This window comes from Caloenas nicobarica, chromosome 26 (assembly GCF_036013445.1).
Source record: "Caloenas nicobarica isolate bCalNic1 chromosome 26, bCalNic1.hap1, whole genome shotgun sequence".
Lineage (NCBI taxonomy): Eukaryota > Metazoa > Chordata > Aves > Columbiformes > Columbidae > Caloenas > Caloenas nicobarica.
The window spans coordinates 6019025-6042223 of NC_088270.1; the positions used below are offsets into that span (position 1 = coordinate 6019025).

At 51.8% G+C, this 23199-nt stretch overlaps 3 protein-coding genes across 5 annotated transcripts; all 3 read left to right on the top strand.

The window, feature by feature from the left end:
• The first annotated feature begins 974 nt into the window (after positions 1-974).
• EI24 (EI24 autophagy associated transmembrane protein) lies at positions 975-6789 on the top strand. The gene is made up of 11 exons (XM_065651987.1): positions 975-1050; positions 2426-2573; positions 3297-3442; positions 4154-4214; positions 4772-4838; positions 4942-5066; positions 5259-5378; positions 5621-5732; positions 5808-5919; positions 6286-6360; positions 6449-6789. Exons 2-11 carry the CDS (start codon positions 2532-2534, stop codon positions 6576-6578), a joined length of 990 nt encoding a protein of 329 aa, XP_065508059.1. The 5' UTR covers positions 975-1050; positions 2426-2531; the 3' UTR covers positions 6579-6789.
• Positions 6790-7239: 450 nt separating this feature from the next.
• On the top strand, positions 7240-14908 carry STT3A (STT3 oligosaccharyltransferase complex catalytic subunit A). Its single transcript, XM_065651986.1, has 19 exons — positions 7240-7294; positions 8575-8649; positions 8785-8913; positions 9124-9184; positions 9406-9527; positions 9613-9758; positions 10007-10097; positions 10394-10500; positions 10712-10876; positions 11308-11488; positions 11808-11963; positions 12093-12184; positions 12654-12809; positions 12890-13078; positions 13158-13274; positions 13347-13449; positions 14127-14315; positions 14391-14506; positions 14596-14908. Exons 3-19 carry the CDS (start codon positions 8826-8828, stop codon positions 14632-14634), a joined length of 2118 nt encoding a protein of 705 aa, XP_065508058.1. The 5' UTR covers positions 7240-7294; positions 8575-8649; positions 8785-8825; the 3' UTR covers positions 14635-14908.
• A 263-nt stretch (positions 14909-15171) lies between these two features.
• Positions 15172-22878, top strand: CHEK1 (checkpoint kinase 1). Of its 3 annotated transcripts, XM_065652074.1 has the most exons (12): positions 15172-15287; positions 16361-16584; positions 16672-16736; positions 16825-16894; positions 16971-17159; positions 17758-17862; positions 17934-18029; positions 18104-18212; positions 19613-19790; positions 21643-21774; positions 21864-21965; positions 22730-22878. In XM_065652074.1, exons 1-12 carry the CDS (start codon positions 15223-15225, stop codon positions 22823-22825), a joined length of 1431 nt encoding a protein of 476 aa, XP_065508146.1. In that variant the 5' UTR covers positions 15172-15222; the 3' UTR covers positions 22826-22878. The 3 variants fall into 3 exon arrangements, with proteins under 3 accessions (XP_065508146.1, XP_065508144.1, XP_065508145.1); XM_065652072.1 differs by having other exon boundaries at positions 15250-16584; XM_065652073.1 differs by having other exon boundaries at positions 15250-16584; positions 18131-18212.
• The last annotated feature ends 321 nt before the right edge of the window (positions 22879-23199 follow it).

Sequence of the window (23199 nt, forward strand, 5' to 3'; positions counted from 1 at the left end):
TTTGTTAAGTTGTTACATCCTTAACTGTTATCAGGCTACACTACACATTGCAGGCTATACAGTAATTTGGTGACTGTACAGTGTATCACAGGCTCTGTTGGGCTTTTTCACGCCCTTTCGGGCCCTGTCGGGCTTCGTCAAGCTCTGTTGGGCTTTGTTGGGCTCTGTTGGGCCCCGTCGAGCTCTGTCAGGCCGTGTCAGGCTCTGCCAAGCCTAGTCGGGCTCTGTCGGGCTCTCTCGGTCCCTTTTGGGCTCTGTCGGGCTTTGTCGGGCCCTGTCAGGCCGTGTCGGGTTCTGTCAAGCCTAGTCAGGCTCTCTTGGTCTCTTTTGGGCTTTGTCGGGCCCTGTCGGTCTCTGTTGGGCTTTGTCAAGCTCTGTCGTGCCGTTTCGGTCTTTCTCGGTCCCTTTCGGGCTCTGTTGGGCCCTGTCTGGCTCCATCAGGCCTTGCTGGGCGTTTTTGGGCCCTCTCAGGCCCTGTCGCGCTCTGTCAGGCCGTGTCAGGCTCTGTTGGGCTCTGTCGGGCTTTGTCAAGCCTAGTCAGGCTCTCTGGGTCCCTTTCGGGCTCTCTTGGTCCCTTTTGGGCTCCGTCGGGCCCTGTCGAGCTTCGTTGGGCCCTGTTGGTCTCTGTCAGTCTCTGTTGGGCTTTGTCAGCCTTTGTCGGGCCCTGTCGGTCTTTCTCGGGCCCTGTTGGTCTTTCTCGGGCCCTGTTGGTCTTTCTCGGGCCCTGTTGTGCTCTGTCGGGCCCCGCGGGTCTCCGTCGGGCTCTGTCGGTCTGTCTCGGTCTGTCTCGGTCTCCACCAGACTCTTTCGGGTCCCGCCTGCCTCCGCCGGGCTCTCCAGCGGGACTGCTCCGCATGCGCGACCGCGGTTGGGCGGTGAGCCCAAAGGGCGGGGCCACGCGTGCGTAAGGGGAGGGGCTCCGTGCGTGCGCAGGCGGAGCGAAAGGGGCGGAGCCACGCATGCGTAGATGGGCGCGGGCCCGCGCCTGCGCAGTGAGCGGCGGCCGGGCCGCCGGGAGCTGGGCAGCCCAACCCGCCGTGTCCCCGGCCGGTGAGTGACCGTGGGGACAGCCCGGGGGTGGCCTTGGGGCTGGGGGGGTAACCCTGAGGTACCTGCGGGCTCCTCGGGGGAGACTTAGAGGGGTTCCCCCCGGGAACTGCGGGGGCAGCCCTGAGGTAACCGCGGGCCTGAAGGGATCCGGGGGGCAGCGCTGAGGTAATTTTGGGCCGGCGCGGGGGCGAAGCTCTGAGGTAATTTTGGCCCCCGAGGGATTCGTGGGGAAACTCTGAGGTGATTTGGGGTTCCGAGGGATCCGTGAGGCGACCCTGAGGTAATTTTAGGGACCCCCCTGAGGTACCTGTGGGGACAACCCTGAGGTGATTTTGGGCCTCAGGGCCCCCGTGGAGCAGCCCCGAGGTACCTATGGGCATTGTGGAGGCGGCCTTGAGGTAATTTGGGATCCGTGGGGCAACCCTGAGGTAATTTCGAGGCGACTGTGGGGGTAGCCCTGAGTTAGCTGTGGGTACAATGGGGGCAATTTAGAGGTAATTTGGGACCTGTGGGGCGACCCTGAGGTAATTTGGGATCCATTGGGGCAACCCTGAAGTGGTTTTGGAATCCATGGGGAAACCCTGGGGTAGTTTTGGGGCCACTGTGGGGGTAGCCCTGAGGTACCTGTGGGTACCATGGGGGCGACGCTGAGGTAATTTGGGATCTGTGGGGCGATGCTGAGGTAATTTGGGATCTGTGAGGCGACCCTGAGGTAATTCGGGATCCGTGGGGAAACCCTGAGGTAATTTTGGGGCCACTGTGGCAGTAGCCCTGAGGTACCTGTGGGTACCATGGGGACAACTTAGAGGTAATTTGAGATCTGTGGGGCGACCTTGAGGTAATTTGGGATCCATAGGGAAACACTTAAGTCTTTTAGGTAAAAATAAATTGCCAGAGTCTTGTCGTATTTAAGGCAGATGTTTCCAAGCCCAAAGGGTGGTGAAGCACGGCTGCCTGTAACAGTGAAAACCCTCATTTTTACCTTTTTTTTCTTCCTGCTGTGGACCCTGCACACCTGGCCAAAGCGAAAAGACCTCGACACTGGTTTGGGGTTGAAAGTGCTGCTGATGAACTCAATGTTAATAAAGCTGGAGGCCAGTTTGGTCTCAACTGACATTTGCAGGAGTGCAGTTCAAACCCTGGCAGGTTTTGGAGTAACCAAAATAAAACCTTTATTTTTAGATTCTTTTTAATTGTTTGCATGTTAGGGCAACAGCAACACTGACATGTTGGGGCTTGTGACAGCAGAGCTGCCAGTCGCTCCAAGGAGAAAAAGAGCATTTTGAATCCTGGAAGACCTCCGCAAGTTTTATTAGCTGGTGATTTATCATTTATTTTTTTCCTTACGCCCCGTGTTTTCTCTGTCTCTCTGCAGGCTCCGTCATTTCCCATCTCTCCAGGATGCGAGAGGTTTGGGTTCAGCTTTTCCCCTCTCCCCGTAGCTGATAGTTTGGAAACGCCGAGGTGATGCCGGAGGCGAGATGGCGGACAGTGTGAAAACCTTCCTGCACGACCTCGTCAGGGTGAGTCCCTCGTTTATCAGCTCAATTTGTTTATCGCAGCGACCGCTCCTGTTCCCTTCGAGCAAAAATTAATTTATACCCCATGGCGATAAATCTTAGTGTGAACTCGGTGCGCCCGCCTTGTCTTGTGTCATCCGAGTGTAAATACAGGGCTTAAAAACATTTGCAACGTGACACTAAAAAATAAATTGTTTTCCAAAATAAATGGTTTTGAAAAAGTTGTTGGGTTTGAGATTAAAAATCTGTGGTACGCTGGCCACGATCTGAAGCGGGAAGACTTGTGTTGCTTCACAATGCTCTCGCAGCCCGTGTAATTAATTAATTTCCACCTCGTTAGGTACCTGCGGCAGGACAATTCGCTGTTTCAGACACGTTTGGCATCGAAATTTATACTGTTTGGGTCCAAAAACTCTATCTCAAACTGTCGTGTGTGTCATACCACTGTCCTGGCTCACAGTAGTGTCCTCATCATCTTTATTTTGAAATTAAATTTTGGTAATAATGGCTACGATATATTTTTGCAGCTGGAAATCGCTGCTTGTGGAGTATTAGTTATTTTTTTAATTGAGCGAGGCAAAGATTTCTGGGCACTTTTTTTATTTTGGCAAGGATGTTTCCGACACAAGGACTTGTAAAGGAATAAGACTGTGAGAGATGAGACTCTGCCTTATAGAAAGCAGAGAATTGATGAGAAATGACACATTTTTTAAAAAAATTCCCCAGGGAATCAAGGATTCCGTCTGGGGCATCTGCACCATCTCGAAACTGGATGCGCGGATCCAGCAGAAGAGGGAAGAGCAGCGGCGGCGGCGAGCAAACAGCGCGCTCGCCCAGCGCAGGTTTCACCTGGAAGAGCGAAAACAAGAAAAGTGAGTCCTTGCGCTTCTATTTTTTTCCTAAATATCCATCGTCAGGCTCAAAGGGAGGTTTAGCTAAGCAGGGTTTAAGAAATAAAGCCCTTATTGTTGCCCACGCTTGGCACGATCATAAAAATATTTGTCGGAACCATCGCGATCCGGCAAAAGCAGAACTTAGGTTTGTAAACCCAGTTGCACTGAAGCAACGCGTTAAAAAATGTGATCTAAAATGCCCTTTTTCCACTCTTTGTAACAAAACCGGAATTATTTTCGTGACAGGAAAGTCAAACCTTTTATATTTTTAAATGATGACGACTGCGTAATTAATTTGAAATAATAGAAGGGATGGAGCGACAACAATGTGGATTTTGGGGTTTCTTTTTTTCCGGAGCGCTTAGAGATCTCATTAGTGGTAGCAGCCTGAGATCTCAAACGCTTAAAAATCTGGGAAAAAAGCGCTTTTTTTGTGCTATTTTAATGCAGAAATGGGGAATTAATAAAGATTGAGGGTCTCCTTGAGGTAAATATAGAGATTGTGTGCGGGCACCGGGAGTTCTTCCAGAATTTCCCCGATTTGGATAAAATTTGGTGCGTCACCAGCCTCGAGCTGGTTTCTGCGACACTTCTGAGTGCCCAAAATAGGGGACAGAAGCAGTTGTCACTTGTTTGGGGACATTTATCCAAGCGTGGGGACCTTAATGCGTCTCTCCTGCTCCTCTGCAGCGAACCCCGGATAGTGAGCCGGATATTTCAGTGCTGTGCCTGGAACGGAGGCGTGTTTTGGGTAAGAAAATAGTTATTTTTGTTATTTTCTACATTAAAACCCCTTTGTGTGCTGTCAGTGACGCGGGGACTGACCAGAGCCACCGAGTTCCCACTCCCCATTCTGTATTTTAAGGGATTTAATGGGATTTTTTGAGTCTTTTGCCTGAATATTCCCCTCCTGCTCCCTTGCGTATTATCGTTTTACCGAATTAAATATTGATATTTTAAAGACATTTCCTCAGCTCTGACCTTCCCACGGCCGTTTCGTGAGGTTTAATCCTTAACGGAGCAGCCTGATAAGTCCCCAGTGTCTTTTTTTCTGTTAAAGTTAATCAGGGTGTGAGGAATCGGTGCGGAAATGGTCAAAACAAAGGGTTAAATTGTTGATTTTTGGCTACGTGGAGGATATCGTGGAGGAGATTGGGGTCACAAGAAAAGATGGTGCAAACCTCACTGAGAAGTTTTTTTTTACTCTCTCCCCCTTTCTCTTCCCTCTTTTCTTGTTACCTTTTTTACCTTTTTACTCATTTCTTTTTACTTTTTTTTACTCTCTCCCCTTTTTCTCTCCCCCCGCAGCTTAGTCTCTTCTTGTTTTACCGCGTATTTATCCCCGTCCTCCAGTCAGTGACAGCGCAGATCATCGGTGAGTCCCTGTCCCGCTCCCCACCACCTCCCGAGCATTTGGTGTCACAGTTTGACGTCCCTCCCGTGTCCCCTCCCGTGTTCCCTCCCGTCCCTGTCCCCAGGTGACCCGTCCCTGCATGGCGACGTCTGGTCCTGGCTGGAATTCCTCCTCACCTCCATCTTCAGTGCGCTCTGGGTCCTGCCGCTCTTCGTGCTCAGCAAAGTCGTCAATGCCATCTGGTTCCAGGTGACAAGAATAATTCCGTCGTTAAGGCGCAATCGGCGATTTTGGCGCAAAATAAAACCCCACCCCAAAAATTTGAGGGCGAAAGCCCCTCGGTAGCATTGCCTCAGCTCCTTTTGAACCCAGTTTCCCTCAAACCCCTTTTTCTTTTCCAAATTTCATCACCCTCGTGCCCGTTTTTCTCCCTTTTTTCAGGACATTGCAGATTTAGCGTTTGAAGTCTCGGGCAGGAAGCCTCACCCCTTTCCCAGCGTCAGCAAAATCATTGCCGACATGTTGTTCAACCTCCTCTTGCAGGCGCTTTTCCTCATCCAGGTGAGGTTTGGGGTTGTTGGGTTGTTTTTTTTGAGAGTCGCACACCAAAAATCACCATCTCCCATCCTGCCTCGCACTCGGGGGTATGTTCTCCCAAAATCCAGATCCCCCTCTCTCACCTGCTGCTTTTTTTTTTTTTCCTCCTCTTTCTCCTTTCGTTTCCTCCTCCTTTCATTTCCCTTTTGGTTCTTTCCTTTCTCTTTCCTTTCTCTTTACTCCGGTTTCCGTTATTTCGTTGGCAGGGGATGATCGTCAGCCTGTTCCCCATTGATGTGGTGGGGCAGCTCATCAGCCTCCTGCACATGTCACTGCTCTACTCGCTCTACTGCTTTGAGTACCGCTGGTTCAACAAAGGTCAGATGCATTTCAGCTGGTGTGGGTTTTTCTCCCCGCTGTGTCTCCGGGTTGATGATTTGGCTGTTTTCCCAGGCCTGGAGATGCACCAGCGCCTGTCCAACATCGAGAGGAACTGGCCCTACTACTTTGGGTTTGGGCTGCCGCTGGCGTTCCTCACCGCCACGCAGTCCTCCTACATCGTCAGGTGAGCGCCGCACCTGTGACCTGGGGGTACATTTCATTTGTATTTTATTAGTTTTATTCTATTTTCCCCTTTTTCTCTGTTCTCTTCTTTTTTTCTCCCCCCTTCGCCCCCCTTCTCCCCCCCCGCTTCCTTTTCGTGTTTTATCCTTTTTTTCCCCTTTTGCATTCTCCTTTTTTTCCCCTTTTGCATTCTCCTTTTTTTCCCCTTTTGCATTCTCCTTTTTTTCCCCTTTTGCATTCTCCTTTTTTTCCCCTTTTGCATTCTCCTTTTTTTCCCCTTTTGCATTCTCCTTTTTTTCCCCTTTTGCATTCTCCTTTTTTTCCCCTTTTGCATTCTCCTTTCTCCTCACTATTTTTTCCCTTCCAGCGGTTGCCTCTTCTCCATCCTCTTTCCCCTCTTCATCATCAGCGCCAACGAAGCCAGAACCCCTGGCAAAACCTAGTGAGTACCCCAGAACCCCCCAAATCCCCATTTTCCTCCCAAAACCCCCCGAGGGAGGGTTTGTATTTTTTTTTCTCTTCCCTTGCAGCCACTTCCAGCTCCGTCTCTTCTCCTTGGTGGTTTTCCTGAGCAACCGGCTCTTCCACAAAACTGTTTACCTGCAGTCGGCCCTGGGCGCTGCTTCCTCTTCCTCGTCCTCCCCTGCCAAACACACCTGAGCAGCGACCAAACCCCGTTGAAATTTGGGGAGAAAATCTGGATTTTTAACACCTCGCGCGTGTTTTATAGTGTCCCCCAACTCAGGTGTGGGGGGGTATTTTTGGGGAGTTCTTGCCACAGTCTCCCCTCCCTGTGCATGTGCCGTGGGGTCAGGGCAGGAACTGGTGACTTTAAAAAAAAACACACGAAAAAACCCTTTTTTTGTTTTTTGGGGGGTTTTTTGGGGGGGGGGGGTAGGGGGAAGAGGGGCTGGTTTATCAACTTTTCTCTAAGATTTTCACACTGAAAAACATTAAAAGGAGAAATCACGGTTTGCAGCCGTCCTGCGCCTGCGCTTCTCTCCCCCCGGGCGGGTTCGCGAGCGTTGTAACCGGGTTGGGGACACAGGACCGGGACCCCCCGCCCCGGCCCCGCCCACGTGGCGCCACCCACGTGGCGCGAACCTCCCGCTTCCGCATCCGCCCACGTGATCCGCGTCGCCACGCCCCCGCAAGCGGGAGCCGCCACGTCACGGCCTGCTCTCCGCCGGTCCCGCCCACTCAGCGCTCCGCCAATAGGAAAGCGCTGTGCGCTGCCAACTTGGGCTGAGTTCCCGGCGTTACAGCCAATGAGCGCTGCGAGATGTGGAGTGGCGTCGCCCGCGACCAATGGTAAGCGGGCGGGGAAAGGGCGGCTGCGCGGGGCGGATGGCGGCGGGGCCGAGCGCGGCGCCCGGGTGAGGCCTGAGGGCCCGGGGGGCCGGGGCTGTGGGGTGTCCGGTCTGGGGTGAGGGGCCGACGGGTTATGGGGTGTCTGGAGCTGCGGGTGAGGGGCTGTGGGGTGTCCAGGCCTGAGGTGTGAGGGAACTGTGTGGCTATGCGGTGACTGGGACTTGTGAGGTGAGGGGGCTGTGGGGTTATGGGGGGCCCAGGTTTGGGGTGAGAGGGTTGTGGGGTGCTCAGGGCTGGGGTGAGAGGGTTGTGAGGTTACGGGGTGCCCAGGTCTGTGGGGTGAGGGTTTGTGGGGTTATGGGGGGCCCAGGTTTGGGGTGAGAGGGTTGTGGGGTGCCCAGGTCTGGGATAAGGGGGTTTTGGGGTGCTCAGGTTTGGAGTGAGGGGGTTGTGAGGTTATGGGCTGCCCAGGTCTGTGGGGTGAGGGTTTGTGAGGTTATGGGGTGCCCAGGTTTGGGGTGAGAGGGTTTTGGGGTGCCCAGGTTTTAGGTGAGGGCCTATGGAGTCATGGGGGGGGGGTGGGGGGGTGGGCACAGAGACGTGGGGTGAAGCCCAGGGGGGTTTGGGGGGCACAGTGAGAAGAGGGTGTCAGCCCATAACCCAGGGGCAGCGTTTCCTCCTCCCCACCCCACTATCCGTGAGCTCTCGGTTCCCCCAGTAGCTGTGACGTTACTGGGTGGTGAAGGGTCCCCCAAAACCATGGGGTGACACCCGGTGACGGAGCCACCGTACCCAGGAGCCGCCTGCATCCTCGTTATCCCCGGGGAATAATTACCCGCGGGGTTATTCCTGTGCTAATTAGCTCATGCCCGTCAAAATCAGGTCCCTGTTGCAGAAAAACGCAGTTTGTGTTTTATTTTTAAATCTCCCCAGTGTCAGAGACGCAAACTGAGGATTCACCTGCCACTTCTGCGAGGGATTTTTACTAATTAATTGGCTAATTAAATATTTTAGAGAAATCAGAGCGTTTTCAAAAGTAGAAATTCATAATTCTGTGGCTACAATTTCACTTCCTTGCTGTCTCATATGAAGATTTTCCTGGTTCTTCCTCCGCCCAGGGATGTTGAATTAAGCAAAAAATGTTCAATATCAATAATTCGAAGCTGTTCAGATCTCCCATTTTTGAGAAAACGGCACCAGCTTTTTGCTCTCTCTACTCTCTCCTCCTCTTCTCTCTCGATTTATTTTTTATTTTGTGCGTCACTTAAACTCCAGAGACAAACCAGAGATAAAATCAGTGAGTTTTGGTAAAAGCTTATGCTTGCTTTTTTTGTTTTTTATGTAGAGAAACAGGCGCATCCTCTGCCCCGGAGAAGTTCTGGACTCTATAGAATACAGAAAAAATTCAGCGAGGGATCAGGTGAGAATTCGGGAACGGGAGACGCGAATTAGCAAAAGCATCTGGCAGAAATTACGTGTTTAAGGTTTTATTTAATGAAATATTTAGAGGTGTTGTGGGGTTTGCTCTTTGATCACCCTCCCTGTGCATTTTCAGGTCTCCGAGTGTTCTCAAATCTCCACTTTTTGGTGTAAAAAATGACAAAATTAGGGTTTCTCCGCCTGTCCTATGAGAAGCAAGACACGCTGCTCAAGCTGCTCATCCTGTCCATGGCAGCCGTGCTCTGTGAGTCCCGCCCCTTTCTGTTTGACCGTCGAGCTCTCGTTTTTCTTCTTTTATTCCTTCCGCATCCGTTTTCTCGAAAAACGTGTTTTTCTTTATCTTCCCAACAGCCGTTTTGGGACAAAACCAGTTTTAATCGGCCAAAGCACACAATAAATTTAACAAAACTCCGCCTCGCCGTGGATTCACTCAGCCCTTTTTCTATATTTGCAGCTTTCTCCACGAGACTTTTTTCCGTCTTAAGATTCGAAAGCGTCATCCATGAGTTCGACCCGTAAGTGTAATTTTTTTTTCCCTCTTATTTCTGGGGAGAACCCGACAGGTTTTTTCCTTTTTGGGCGGCGTTTGCCGAGCTCGACTTAACCCCCGCCGAGCAGGAAGGATTCAGAGAGTGGTTTTCATCCGCCGCAGCTAATTTTGACTCTTTTAGAGCCATAATTTCGATACTTTTAGATCTTGATGTGGAGATTCGGATGTTTTCTCGCCCTGTAACAGGTATTTTAATTACCGCACCACCCGCTTTCTGGCCGAGGAAGGTTTTTATAAATTCCACAACTGGTTCGACGACCGCGCCTGGTACCCGCTGGGCAGGATTATTGGCGGGACGATTTACCCCGGTGAGCAGGAAATCACCAGGAGGGTCCTTAATGAGATTTTTAGATGTTAATTATCACACTAATGAGGTTCGTTTGGCCCCTGCAGGGCTGATGATCACCTCGGCAGCCATTTACCACGTCCTGCACTTCTTCCACGTCACCATCGACATCCGCAACGTCTGTGTCTTCCTGGCCCCCCTCTTCTCCTCCTTCACCACCGTCGTCACCTACCACCTCACCAAAGAGCTCAAGGTTGGGGCGAATTGCGCAGATTTTGGCTCAATCGAGGCAAATCTTGAAAATTTTACCTCTCATCGCGGAAATTTTGCCTCAATCGAACCTTTTATCGGTGGCAACTGCCACGCCAGGCTAAACCCAGACTGGAAAATCACGTTTAAAATCTCATTTAAATGCTCACATTTTTATTCCTTTGAGGTGTATGATAACAAAAATGCTAAAAAGTGATTATTTTTTCCTGTCGTGGCTGTTTTTTGCCGCAGGACGCGGGCGCGGGACTCCTCGCCGCCGCCATGATCGCCGTGGTGCCCGGGTACATCTCGCGATCCGTCGCCGGGTCCTACGATAATGAAGGTGAGTTTGTGGCGCTGGAAACGGGGAAAGATTTGAAAATTCAAAAAAAAATCGGGTAAAATTGCCACAGGGCGCAACAGAAATCACCATTTTACAGATCCACAAAGACCAAAAATTAGTGTTTTAACCCCAAAATCAGATATTAAACCCGTTTCCCAAGATTAATTCTTTACATAAAGCGCCATCCCATCTTCTGACGGAGCAATGAAAGTGTTTATATATCTATTTTTAATTTTATTTAATTCATTTTATCGCCATTTCGGGGTTTTAAGACCTTTCTGTCTCTTCCCACCCAGGTATCGCAATATTCTGCATGCTCCTCACCTACTACATGTGGATCAAAGCCGTTAAAACCGGTTCTATCTATTGGGCTGCCATGTGCGCTCTGGCTTATTTCTACATGGTGAGTTTTTTCTTGCAATTCCGGGGTATTTCTGGCTCCAAAACTCCACTTTGTGCCCTTCCCGTGTCGGCGGATGGTGTAAACATGGAATTTGATGCATTTTTATTCATTTCTGCTTAGAAAACCGGCCAATTTTGCACGTGATTTTATTAATAACGTTAAAAAATTTGAATTTCTGAATCTGAATTTGCATATTTTGGTTTTTTCCCAGGTTTCCTCGTGGGGCGGTTACGTTTTCCTGATCAACCTGATCCCCCTGCACGTCCTGGTGCTGATGCTGACCGGCCGCTTCTCCCACCGCATTTACGTCGCCTACTGCACCGTCTACTGCTTGGGCACCATCCTGTCCATGCAGATCTCCTTCGTCGGCTTCCAGGTGCCCGGGCGAGACCCAAACCCCATGATTTTATGGGTTTTACCAAAAAAAACCCGACCACTTGGTGCCTGGTTTCAACACTGTCGAAATTAAGTGCTGATTTGTCGTGCATTTTGGCCAATTTAGCGCTGATTCGTCGTGAATGTCGGCAAATTTTCCAAAATTCATGACAAATCAGCGTTACACTTAGTGCTGGTTTGTCAAGAGCGTCAGCAAATTTAGTGCTGATTTGTTGTGAATTTTGGCAAATTTAACAGTGATTTGTCACGAACAGTAGCAAATTTAGTGTTGATTTTTGGGCAAATCTTGCTTTTGGAGGCACCGGGTGGCTTTCAAAGCTCCTAATAACCTCAAAACATCGATGTTTTCGGCCAAAATTTTTCCAAAAAGCCATTTGTTGGATAACGAAGCGCCGCTGTGTCGCCCTGCAGCCCGTCCTGTCCTCGGAGCACATGGCGGCTCTTGGCGTGTTCGGCCTGTGCCAAATCCACGCGTTCGTCGACTATTTGCGCAGCAAACTCAACCCCCAGCAGTTCGAGATCCTTTTCCGCAGCGTCATCTCCCTCGTCGGCTTCCTCCTCCTCTCCCTCGGCACCGTCCTCATGCTGACCGGTAACCTCCCATTTTTCTAAAAAACCCGCGAAATTTATAAATCTTAATCCCGCTTTATCGCCCCGGCTCGAATTTGGAGGCCGCGCCCCAGCCGAATTTGCGCGTTAGCAGGAAAATATTTAATTAGCTGGGAGATCGGAGAAACTAAACACCAAAACGATGCTAAAAATACACAGCGAGTGGTGGGAAAAGTCTTTTTAGGTTAAAATGACGCTTGAGTTCCTTTTGAAAATTACATTTTTTGCGCAATGTTAAAACACCACCTGGGATTTCTCATTTGCGTCCAATCGAAAATTTTTTTTTTTTTCCTCTCTTTTAGGGAAAATCTCACCGTGGACGGGGCGTTTCTACTCCCTCCTGGATCCTTCCTACGCCAAGAACAACATCCCCATCATCGCCTCCGTCTCTGAGCACCAACCCACCACCTGGTCCTCTTATTATTTCGACCTCCAGCTTCTCGTCTTCATGTTCCCCGGTGAGCCCAGCGCCAAAATCCCATTTATTAAACCACCCGGCGGGTTTGAATTGCCTCTACCGCCTGTTTTTCGTTTTGAAAAATGCACTTTTGAGGCGAATTTGACCCGTTTCTCTCTCCCCATCGCAGTGGGACTCTACTACTGCTTCAGCAACCTCTCAGACGCCCGGATCTTCATCATCATGTACGGCGTCACCAGCATGTACTTCTCAGCCGTGATGGTGAGGCCCAAACGCTCTTAAAAAAGCCGATTCAATCCCTTTTTTTGTTTTCAGAATCAATGAGGCTTCAACCTTGAGCTGCTTGTATTGTTCATGGGCCGTTTCCTCCCAAAAATCAATTTTTTTGGGCCTCTTTGTGTGGCGAGGGAACAGGATGTTCCAAAACTCAATGGTTTTGGTGGGTGTTTTGTTTTTTGATGAAACGACCCATTTTTGCTTGCACTTTGGGTTGGTTTCTGGGTGCGGAGGCATCTCCTGATGCTTTTTTCCACCTTGAAGTGTAAAATCGCAGTCAGTTCCTCACCTTGGCCAGCATTGAGGTCTTTGGAGAACGTCTGTGGTGGTGGCACCTCCCGCTAAAAAAACAAGCAGCGGGTCGATCTCCAGGTTGAGTTCGGGATTGAATTTTCCCGTTTCTCGCAGATTTTCGCCCACGTTTCTTCTCTGAGGGTTCATCCGTTGCCCGCAGGTGCGGCTGATGCTGGTGCTGGCCCCGGTGATGTGCATCCTCTCTGGCATCGGCGTCTCCCAAGTCTTGTCCACCTACATGAAGAACCTGGACATCAGCCGCCCGGACAAGAAGAGCAAAAAGCAACAAGATTCCACCTACCCCATCAAAAATGAGGCGGGTTTGGGGACAAGGGGACAAGGACGGGAGGTCGGTGGCTTCTTCCCACTGGTGTTGACGTGGCTTTGCTCGCCCAGGTGGCCAGCGGCATGATCTTGGTGATGGCGTTCTTCCTCATCACCTACACCTTCCACTCCACATGGGTGACCAGTGAGGCCTACTCGTCCCCTTCCATTGTCCTCTCCGCCCGTGGTGGCGACGGCAGCCGGATCATCTTCGACGACTTCAGAGAAGCTTATTATTGGCTGCGGCACAACACGCCGGAGGTACTGGGGGGCGGAGTTTGGGTGGTGGGGACCCAATGTCGCGTCGTCGGTGTCTCGGTTGACATTGGGTTGGGCGCAGGACGCCAAGGTGATGTCGTGGTGGGACTACGGCTACCAGATCACCGCCATGGCCAACCGCACCATCCTGGTGGACAACAACACGTGGAACAACACCCACATCTCCCGCGTCGGGCAGGTACGTTTCCCCACGCCCACCGGGACTTCCTGGTGGCACCAGGACTTGCTGGTGACGCTGTGTCCGCTCCAGGCCATGGCGTCGACGGAGGAGAAGGCCTACGAGATCATGAGGGAGCTGGACGTCAGCTACGTGCTGGTCATCTTCGGCGGCCTCACCGGTTACTCCTCGGACGGTAAGGGCCTAGCTGGTGGTGCTGGTGAGGTGGGCGTGGAGCTGGGGCTGCCGTGGGAGGTGGGACCAGAGGGCTCTTGGTTGGAGCTGCTCCCGCTTTACTTGCTGGCCCCAACTCAATGCTTTGGTGCCAACAACTCAGCTACTCGCTCTTTGGCCCCAACTCAACTACTTGCTCTTTACCCTCAACTCTTTGGCCCCAACTCAAGTCTTTGCCCCCCCAATTCAACTCCTCATTCTTTGTCCCAACTCAACTCTTTGCTCATTGCCCTCAACTACTCACTCTTTGCCCCCAACTCAACTACTTGCTCTTTGCCCTCAAATCAACTTCTCATTCTTTGCTCGCAATTCAGCTCTTTGCTCCCAACACAACTGCTCGCTCTTAGCCCTCAACTCCGCTACTTGCTCTTTACTCTCAACTCATCTCTTTGCCCCCAACTCTTTGCCGTCAACTCAACTCTTTGCTTTTTGTCTCCAACTCAACTCTTTGCTTGCAACTCTTTGCCCCCTACTCAACTCTGCTCTTTACGCTCAGTGTAACCACTCAGCTCTTTGTTCTTTACCCTCAGCTCCTCGTTCTTTGCCCTCAACTCAACTCTTCATTTTTTTTGTTCCCAACTTGATTCAATCTTTGCTCTTGACCCCAACTCAACCCCACCCTTCTCTCTCCCCTCCCAGACATCAACAAGTTCCTGTGGATGGTTCGCATCGGCGGCAGCACTGACACCGGCCGCCACATCAAGGAGCACGACTACTACACCCCCACTGGCGAGTTCCGCGTCGACCGCGAGGGCTCCCCTGTGCTGCTCAACTGCCTCATGTACAAGATGTGCTACTATCGCTTTGGCCAGGTCTACACCGAGGCCAGTAAGTCCCTGGGGCCACCTCAGCGGGGGTGACACCGATTTTTGGGGCCACCCCGACACCTCCTCCTTCCCGCAGAGCGGCCGCCGGGCTACGACCGTGTGCGCAATGCCGAAATCGGCAACAAGGACTTCGAACTGGACGTCCTGGAGGAGGCATACACCACCGAGCACTGGCTGGTGCGGATATACAAGGTAACAGCCCCAAAATGAGCCGAAAAACTCACAGGTTTGGGAAAAAACATTAATTTTCCAACTAACTCGGTGTTTTTTTCACCCCGTAGGTGAAGGATTTGGACAACCGTGGTTTGTCTCGGACGTAGAGGAGCCGCCGCCACACCCTTGGCTTGTGATGCAGAAATAGGGGGGTTTGGGCGTTGGTTTTTTTGTGATTTTTGGATTTATTTTCAAGGGGGTCATTTTATTTTGATTTTTTTTTTTTGTTTTGTACTGTTTGTAAGTGCCGGCAGCCGCCCGGCCCCGCCGGGGGGACGATTTTTATACACGGAGCAGCCACCGAATCCCAAATTATGGCTTTGACCGAGGGGGTCGATTCACAGGGAATCACAAATAATAATAATGAGTTTAAAAAACAAAGGCGACTTCGGTGGGTTTTTTACCCAAATTCTGAGGGTAGTTTTTTCCATCTCGCGCGGTTCTGGGGAAGGATTTGGGGGGAGTTTTGCCGGTTTTTAGTGGGTTTGGATGAAATAATGGAGTGAATGGGGTTGGGAAGGGGCGTGGCCGGGGCGGCTGGCGTAGTCAGGGCGCTTGGGGGCGTGGCCCAGGGGCTGGGGGCGTGGCCAGGGCGGGGAGGCGTGGGGCGTCGTGCTGCGCGCGCAGGGCGTGGATTGTGGCGCCGGCGGGAAACTGCAGCGCGGCGGGAGCGGCGCCGGTACCGGGGGCCGGGGATGGCGGTGCCGTTCGTGGAGGATTGGGACCTGGTGCAGACGCTCGGAGAAGGCGCCTACGGGGAGTGAGTGCGGCGGGACCGGGGAGGGGGACATTGGACACCCCTTGCGCACCCACTGCCCCCCCAGCTGCCCTTTGCACACCCGCTACTTAGCCATTGCTTGCCCTGGGTTTGGCCACTGCTTGCCCATCGTCTGCCCCTTATGTGGCTACTACTTGCCTGCTGTTTGCTCATTGTGTGCCCCGTGTTTGGCCACTGTTTGCCCCTTATCCGGCCAGTGTTTGCCCGCTATTTGCCCACTGCTTGGCCGCTGTGTGCCCCATGTTTGGCCACTGCTTGCCCATTGCTTGCCTTATGTTTGGCTACTGCTTGCCCACTGTCTGCCCCTTATGTAGCCACTACTTGCCCACTGCTTGGCCATTGCTTGCCCCTTAGGTGGCCAGTGTTTGCCCCTTATGTGCCCACTGTTTGCTCATTGCATGTTTGCCTGCTGCTTGCCCATTGCATGCCCATTATGTGGCTACCACTTGCTCACTGCTTGCCCATTGCATGCCCCATGTTTGGCCACTGCTTGTCCCTTACGTGCCTGCCGCTGGCCTACTGTTCAGCCATCGTGTGCCCCTTATGTGGCTACTACTTGCCCACTGCACGCCTTGTGTTTGCCCACTGCTTGCCTTGCATTTGGCCACTGTTTGCCCACTGCTTGCCCATTGTGTGCCCTTTATGTGGCTACTGCTTGGCTGCTGCGCGCCTCATGTTTGGCCACTTCTTGGCCATTGCTTGCCCCTTAGGTGGCCACTGCCCATCGTGTGACCCATGTTTGGCCACTGTTTGCCCCTTATGCACCTGCTTTGTGGCCACTGTTTTCCCATTGCATGCCCATTATATGGCTACTTTGTGCCCTGCATTTGGCCACTGCTTGCCCATTGCGTGTCTTGTCTTTGGCCGCTGTTTGCACCTTATGTGGCCACTGTTTGACCACTGCTTGCCCATCACATGCCTCTTATATGGCCACTACTCACCCACTGCACGCCCCGTGTTTGCCCATTGCTTGCCCTGCATTTGACCACTGTTTGCCCCTTATGTGGCCACCACTCGCCCACCCGGCGGCCCCCACGGCGTTTCGGTGCCCGCAGGGTCCAGCTGGCGCTGAACCGCCGCACAGGCGAGGCCGTGGCTGTGAAGATCGTGGACATGAAGCGCGCGGCCGACTGCCCCGAGAATGTCAAGAAGGAGATTTGCATCAACAAGATGCTCAACCACGACAACGTCGTCAAGTTCTACGGGCACCGGCGCGAAGGCACCACCCAGTACCTGTTCCTGGAGTACTGCAGCGGCGGGGAGCTCTTCGACCGCATCGGTACCCACCCCGAATTAATTCATACCAAAAGTTAATCCTGAAATGGTTAAAAGTGGGGTTTTGATCTATTTATCCTCCCCGGCGCAGAGCCGGACATCGGGATGCCGGAGCCGGATGCGCAGCGGTTCTTCCAGCAGCTCATCGCTGGGGTGGTGAGATGATCTTTCGAGGTCCCTTCCAAGCCCTAAAATTCTGTGACGCCGGTTCCTGCTCCGGCCCGACCCTCATCTTCCTCGGCAGGTTTATCTGCACGGCATCGGCATCACCCACCGCGACCTCAAACCTGAGAACCTGCTGCTGGACGAGCGAGGTGGGCGGACACCGCGTCCTTCCCCGTTTAATTTTTAATCTCAATCTGGGTTTTTAATTTGAGTTTCGCGGCTCAGACAACCTGAAGATCTCGGATTTTGGCCTGGCCACTGTGTTCAAGCACAACGGGCGGGAGCGGCTGCTCAACAAGATGTGCGGGACGCTGCCCTACGTGGCCCCCGAACTGCTGCGGCGCCACGAGTTCCGCGCCGAGCCCGTGGATGTCTGGGCGTGCGGCGTGGTGCTCACCGCCATGCTGGCTGGAGGTGGGACCTATAGTGGGACCTATAGAGCACATACTGGGGGGGGATGCACAAGGAGCTCAAGGAAAAGCGCCATGGGGCTTTGCACATTGCAAAAATGTGGCATGTTGCAAGACTTTTGCACACTGAAGTGTGTTTGCACACTGCAGGGCTTTTGCACATTGCAAGACTTTTGTGCATTGCAAGACTTGTGCATGTTGCAAGACTTTTGCATATTGCAAGATTTTTGCACACTGCAGTGTATTTGCATGCTGCAGGGCTTCTGCACCTTGCAAGACTTTTGCACGCCATGGGGCATTTGCACATTTCAAGACATTTGCACGTTGGAAGACTTGCACCTTACAATACTTTTGCACGCCATGGGGCACTTGCACCTTGCAGAGCGTTTGCATGCCACAGGGCTTTGCATGCCCCAGGGCTTTGCACTTGCGAGACTTTTGCATGCTGCAATATTTTTTGCACATTGCAAGACTTTTGCACGCTGTGGGGCTTTTGCACATTGCAAGACTTTTGCATGTTGCAATATCTTTGCGCATCACAACACCCGCCTTTGCGTGTTGCCCCTTTTCAAATGGTGCTTTGTTCCCCCTCCCCTGGGCAGAGCTGCCCTGGGACCAGCCCAGCGACAGCTGCCAGGAGTACAGCGACTGGAAAGAGCGCAAGACTTACCTCCCGCCCTGGAAGAAAATCCACTCAGCGCCTCTAGGTAAGCACCCGGCAGGTGGGGCCACGCGACGTCCCCCCGATCGTCACCGTGTGTCCCCTCTGTGTCCCCAGCGCTGCTGCACAAGATCCTGACGGAGAGCCCGGCGGCGCGGATCACCATCCCCGACATCAAGAAGGACCGTTGGTTCAGCCGGCCGCTCAAAAAGGGTAAGGATGCCGGGGAAAGCGCCACCTCCCATCTCAAAATTTGGGGGGTGATGCGGTGACTTGTCCCCTCACAGGCGTCAAGCGGCCCCGTGGATCCTCAGGCGGCATCGGCGACTCCCCCAGCGGCTTCTCCAAGCACGTCCGCTCTGACACAGACTTCTCGCCGGTGAAGAGCGTGCTGGGGTGAGCGGCCACCATGTCCCTTTGCTTGCTGAGTCTCACACAAGTTCCTGTGCCTCTGCATCGTGCAGTTCTTTGCACAATGCAATCCTTTGCACTAATTCTTTGCACTTTGCAGTTCTTTGCACTTTGCAGTTCTTTGCACAACACAAAGCTTGGCACTTTGCAGGTCTTTGCATGATGGAGGCTGTTGCACTTTGCAGTTCTTTGCGCTTTGCAATTTGCACCTTGCATGGCTTTGCTCTTTGCAGTTCTTTGCACACTGCAGTTCTTTGCAGTTCTTTGCACCCCACAGGGCTTTGCACTTTGCAGTTCTTTGCATGTGAAAGGCTTTTGCGTTTCGCAATTCTTTGCACCTTGCAGGGCTTTGTACCCTACAGGGCTTTGCGCTTTGCGGTTCTTTACACGTTGCGGAGGTTTGCATGACACAAGGCTTCGTGCTTTGCAATTCTTTGCATGATGAAGGCTTTTGCGCTTTGCAATTCTTTGCACATTGCAGAGCTTTGCACAACACAGGGCTTTTGCATGGTGCGATTCTTTGCGTGCTGCAGGGCTTTGTGGAGTGCAAGACTTTGCACTTTGCAGTTCTTTGCGCTTTGCAGTTCTTTGCACAATGCAAGACTTTGCAATTCTTTGCACGTTTCAGGGCTTTGCGCTTTGCAGTTCTTTGTGTGTTGGAGGCTTTTGCACTTTGCGATTCTTTGCACATTGCAGAGCTTTGCACCCCGCAAGGCTTTGCACTTTGCAGTTCTTTGCACGCCACAGAGGTTTGCACAACACAATGCTTTGCAATTCTTTGTGTGTCAAACGCTTTTGCACTTCGTGATTCTTTGCACTTTACAATTCATTGCATGTTGCAGGGCTTTGCGTTTTGCAATATTTTGCAATTCTTTGCACGTTGCAAGGCTATGCACAATGCAATTCTTTGCACTTTGTGATTCTTTGTATGTTGCAGAGCTCTGCACATTGCAGGGCTTTTGCACTTCTTTGCACTTTGCAATTGTTTGCACCCGCAGGGCTTTGCACTTTGCAATTCTTTGCAGGTTGCCGAGCTTTGCAGCCTGCAGGGCATTGCAGTTCTTTGCGTGTCAAAGGCTTTTGCATGTTGCAGTTCTTTACCCTTCGCAATTCTTTGTCTGTTGCAAGGGTTTGAACGTTGCAATCCTTTGCACTAATTCTTTGCACTTTGCAGTTCATCGCGCTTTGCAATTCTTTGCATGCTGCAATCCTTTGTGCTTTGTAATTCTTTGCACTTTCTAAGTCTTTGCATGCTGCGGGGCTCTCCCTCTGTCTTCACCACCTGGTCTGTAGAACCCACACACACTCCCACGTTTTCACCACCCCACAACATCCCCCATCCCCTCCTCATCCCCGTCCCCTCTCCCATGTCCCCTCCACCGCAGCGAGGACCACGCCAGCTACTCCACGTCGCAGCCGGAGCCCGGCACGGGTGGGATGCCATGGGACAGCGGAGCCGCCGCCATCGACAAGTTGGTGCAGGGGATCAGCTTCTCGCAGCCCGCCTGCCCTGAGCACATGCTGCTCAACAGCCAGCTGCTCGGCACCCCCGGCTCCTCACAGGTGCAGCTCGTGGGAATTTGGGGTGCAGCTTTGCAGGGTTCATAATATCAAGATGCAAATTTGCAATATCTGGGAGGCGGCTTTGCAACGAGTTTCAGTTTGGGGCGCAGCTTTGCAAGGTTTTGGCATCTCAGGATGCAGCTTTGCAATGTCTGGAATGCAGCTTTGCAATATTTGGGGAGCGCTTTGCAATATCTGGGGTGAATTTGCAATATTTGGGGTGCAGCTTTGCAGGGTGTTTAAGGAGGAACTTTGTAATATTGGGGATGCAGCTTTGCAGGGTTTGGCATCTCTGAACACAACTTGGCAATATTTGGTTGCAATTTGCGGTATTTGGGGAGCAGCTTTGCAGAATGTGTAATATTAGGGAGGAACTTTGCAATATCGGGGATGCAGCTCTGCAGGGTTCGGCAATCTCAAAATGCAGCTTTGCAATATTTGGGGTGCAGCTTTGCAGGACTTTTAGTATCAAGATGCAACTTAGCAAAGTTTAGGGTACAGCTTTTCAGCGTTTATAAAACCAGGGTGCAACTTTGCAGGGTTTTGCTTCTCGGGATGCAGCTTTGCAATATCTGGGGTGCAATTTGCAATATTTGAGGTGCAGCTTTGCAGGATATTTAATATTAGGGAGGAACTTTGTAATACTGGGGATGCAGCTCCCCAGGGTTTGGAATGCAGCTCTGCAGGCTTCATAATATCAGGACGCAAATTTGCAATATCGGGGAGGCGGCTTTGCAACAAGTTTCGGCTCGGGGCGCAGCTTTGCAAGGTTTGGCATCTCAGGATGCAGCTTTGCAATGTTTGGGGTGCAATTTGCAATGTTTGGGGTGCAGCTTTGCAATATCTGGGGTGCACTTTTGCAGGGTTTGGCATCACAGGATGCAATTTGCAATACTTGGGGTGCACTTTGCAATATTCGGGACGCTGCTTTGAAGTTTTGGGGTGCAACTTGGCAGGATTTTAGTCTCAGGATGCAACTTCCCAAAGTTTGGGGTGCAGCTTTGCAGCGTTTATAATACCAGGGTGCAACTTTGAAGGGTTTGGCATTTCGGGATGCAACTTTGCAATATTTGGGGAGCGATCTGCAATATTTGGGGTGCAACTTTGCAATATTTGGGTTGCAACCTGACAATATTTGGTTGCAATTTGCAATATTTGGGGTGCAGCTTTGCAGGATGTTTAATATTAGGGAGCAACTTTGCAATATCAGGATGCAGCTTTGCAATATTTATCATCTCTGGGTGCAAGTTTGCAGAATTTAGGGTGCAACTTTGCAAAGTTTAGAGTGCAGCTTTGCAGTGTTTGTAATACCAAGGTGCAACTTTGCAACACTGAGGATGCAGCTTTGCAACATTTACCATCTCCGGGTGCAACTTTGTAGTATTTGGGGTGTAACTTTGTGATATTTTTAGTGTCAGGACCCAACTTCCCAAAGTTTGGGTGCAAATTTGCAGGATTTGCAAAATCTGGGATTTGGGGCACAGCTTTGCAATATCGGGGTCCAACTTCACACTATTTATAATATTTGGGGTGCAATTTGCAAGATATATGTAAGATTAAGCAGCAAATTTGCAATATTTATAATATTTAAAAGCAGCTTTGCCATATGTATAATATTAAGGAACAATTTTGCAATATTTGGGACATGCCTTTGCGGTATTTTAAGTATTTGGGGAGCAACTTTGCGATATTTCAAACGCAAATTTGCAGCCTGGGTGCTGCAACTCGCGGTGTTTGCCATCAGGGGGTGCAGCTTTGCAAGATTTTCTCTTCAATCTGGGGTTTTGCAGAGCCAGGGGTTGTAATTTGGGAGGGGGAGTGTAACTTTTTTGGGGTTTTTTTGGGATGGCAGAGTCCATGGCAGCGGCTGGTGAAGAGGATGACACGTTTCTTCACCAAACTGGACGCTGACGGTTCGTACCGCACCCTGCAGGAGGTTTGTGAGAAGATGGGGTATGGCTGGAAGAAAAGCTGCGCCAACCAGGTAAGAGCGAAATTTGGGGGAAATTCTCCCCATGTTGGGGCATCTGTGGATAATTTTGGGGGGTTTACCTGGTTCCGTGCGATGCGCAGGTCACTGTGTCGACCACGGACCGGAGGAACAACAAGCTGATCTTCAAGGTGAACCTGGTGGAGATGGAGAGCAGGGTCCTGCTGGATTTCCGCCTCTCCAAGGTGAGCGGGGGGCGTGCAAGAGTGTGCAAGGTGGTGCAAGGGTGTGCAAAGTGGTGTGAGGTGGGTGTAGGTGGTTGCAAGGTGGTGCAAGGTGGTTACAAGACTGTGCAAAGTGTCTGCAAGGGGGGGGTGCAAGGTAAGGCGCAGTGGTTACAAGGTGGTGCAAGGTGGTTGCAAGGGGGTGCAAGGTGTGTGCAAGGTGGTGCAAAGCGGGTGCAAGGGTATAAGGTGGTGCAAAGTGAGTGCAAGATGGTGCAAACTGGTTGCAAGATGTGTGCAAGGTGTTTGCAAGATGGTGCAAGGTGTGTACAAGGTGGTGCAAAGTGGGTGCAAGGCGGTGGAAGGAGTTTGCAGGGAGGTGCAAGGTGGTAGCAAAGGGGTGCACAGTGGTTACAAGACAGTCCAAGGTGGATGCAAGGGATTGCAAAGTGGTGCAAGGTGGTTACGAGACTGTGCAAGGTGGGTGCAAAGTGGTTGCAATGGGGTGCAAGAGTGCAAGGTGGCACAAAGCAGGGGCATGAGTGCAAGGGGGTGCAAGGTCGTTACAAGACTGTGCAAACTGGGTGCAAGAGTGTGAGGTGGTGAAAAGCGGGTGCAAGCTGGTTACAAGACCGTGCAAGGTGAGTGCAAGAGTGTAAGTTGGTGCAAGGGGGTTGCAAGACGGTGCAAGTGGTGCAAGGTGATTACAAGCCTCTGTAAGGTGTGTGCAAGGGGGTGCAAGCCCAGCAGGTACAGGGCACCCAGCAGCCCCTCTTCCCACACAGGGCGACGGGCTGGAGTTCAAGCGCCATTTCCTGAAGATCAAAGGCAAGCTCAGTGACATCGTCAGCACCCAGAAGCTCTGGCTGCCCCCCACCTGAGCCTCACACCTTCCTCCTCCTCCTCCTCCTCCTCCTCTGCGAGGGCAACCGACCCTACGCTTCAGGTTTTAAAGGTTCAATAAAACCCTAGGGGCAATAAAACTAATTTTTGTTGTTGTTGTTCACTCTGAAACCTACTGATGTCATTCACTCTGAAGCCTACTGATGGCACAGCGTTGCTCAGCCAGCTGAACTCCCACTCCACGATCTCCGCAGAGACGTGCAGCCTGAAACCTGTTACACCCCCCAGGATTTGGGGGCTGATCCCTCCCCCCTTCCTGCCTTGTCGCCCTCATTTTCCAACCTTTCTTAATTGCTTTTCCAATGGGCTAACGAGCCAGGAGCTGCCAGGGTTTGTTAGCACTGGAGCAAGA

Excerpts from the sequence above, each read along its gene's own strand:
- EI24 (XM_065651987.1), top strand. The coding sequence starts at position 2,532 with ATGGCGGACAGTGTGAAAACCTTCCTGCACGACCTCGTCAGG. Across the intron at positions 3,443-4,153 it reads GAAGAGCGAAAACAAGAAAA|CGAACCCCGGATAGTGAGCC; the intron begins GTGAGTCCTTGC and ends GCTCCTCTGCAG. Across the intron at positions 5,733-5,807 it reads GTACCGCTGGTTCAACAAAG|GCCTGGAGATGCACCAGCGC; the intron begins GTCAGATGCATT and ends CTGTTTTCCCAG.
- STT3A (XM_065651986.1), top strand. The coding sequence starts at position 8,826 with ATGACAAAATTAGGGTTTCTCCGCCTGTCCTATGAGAAGCAAGACACG. Across the intron at positions 10,098-10,393 it reads CGGGTCCTACGATAATGAAG|GTATCGCAATATTCTGCATG; the intron begins GTGAGTTTGTGG and ends CTTCCCACCCAG. Across the intron at positions 13,079-13,157 it reads TGCGGCACAACACGCCGGAG|GACGCCAAGGTGATGTCGTG; the intron begins GTACTGGGGGGC and ends GGTTGGGCGCAG.
- CHEK1 (XM_065652072.1), top strand. The coding sequence starts at position 16,221 with ATGCCTCTTATATGGCCACTACTCACCCACTGCACGCCCCGTGTTTGC. Across the intron at positions 16,585-16,671 it reads GGAGCTCTTCGACCGCATCG|AGCCGGACATCGGGATGCCG; the intron begins GTACCCACCCCG and ends TCCCCGGCGCAG. Across the intron at positions 16,895-16,970 it reads CCTGCTGCTGGACGAGCGAG|ACAACCTGAAGATCTCGGAT; the intron begins GTGGGCGGACAC and ends TTCGCGGCTCAG.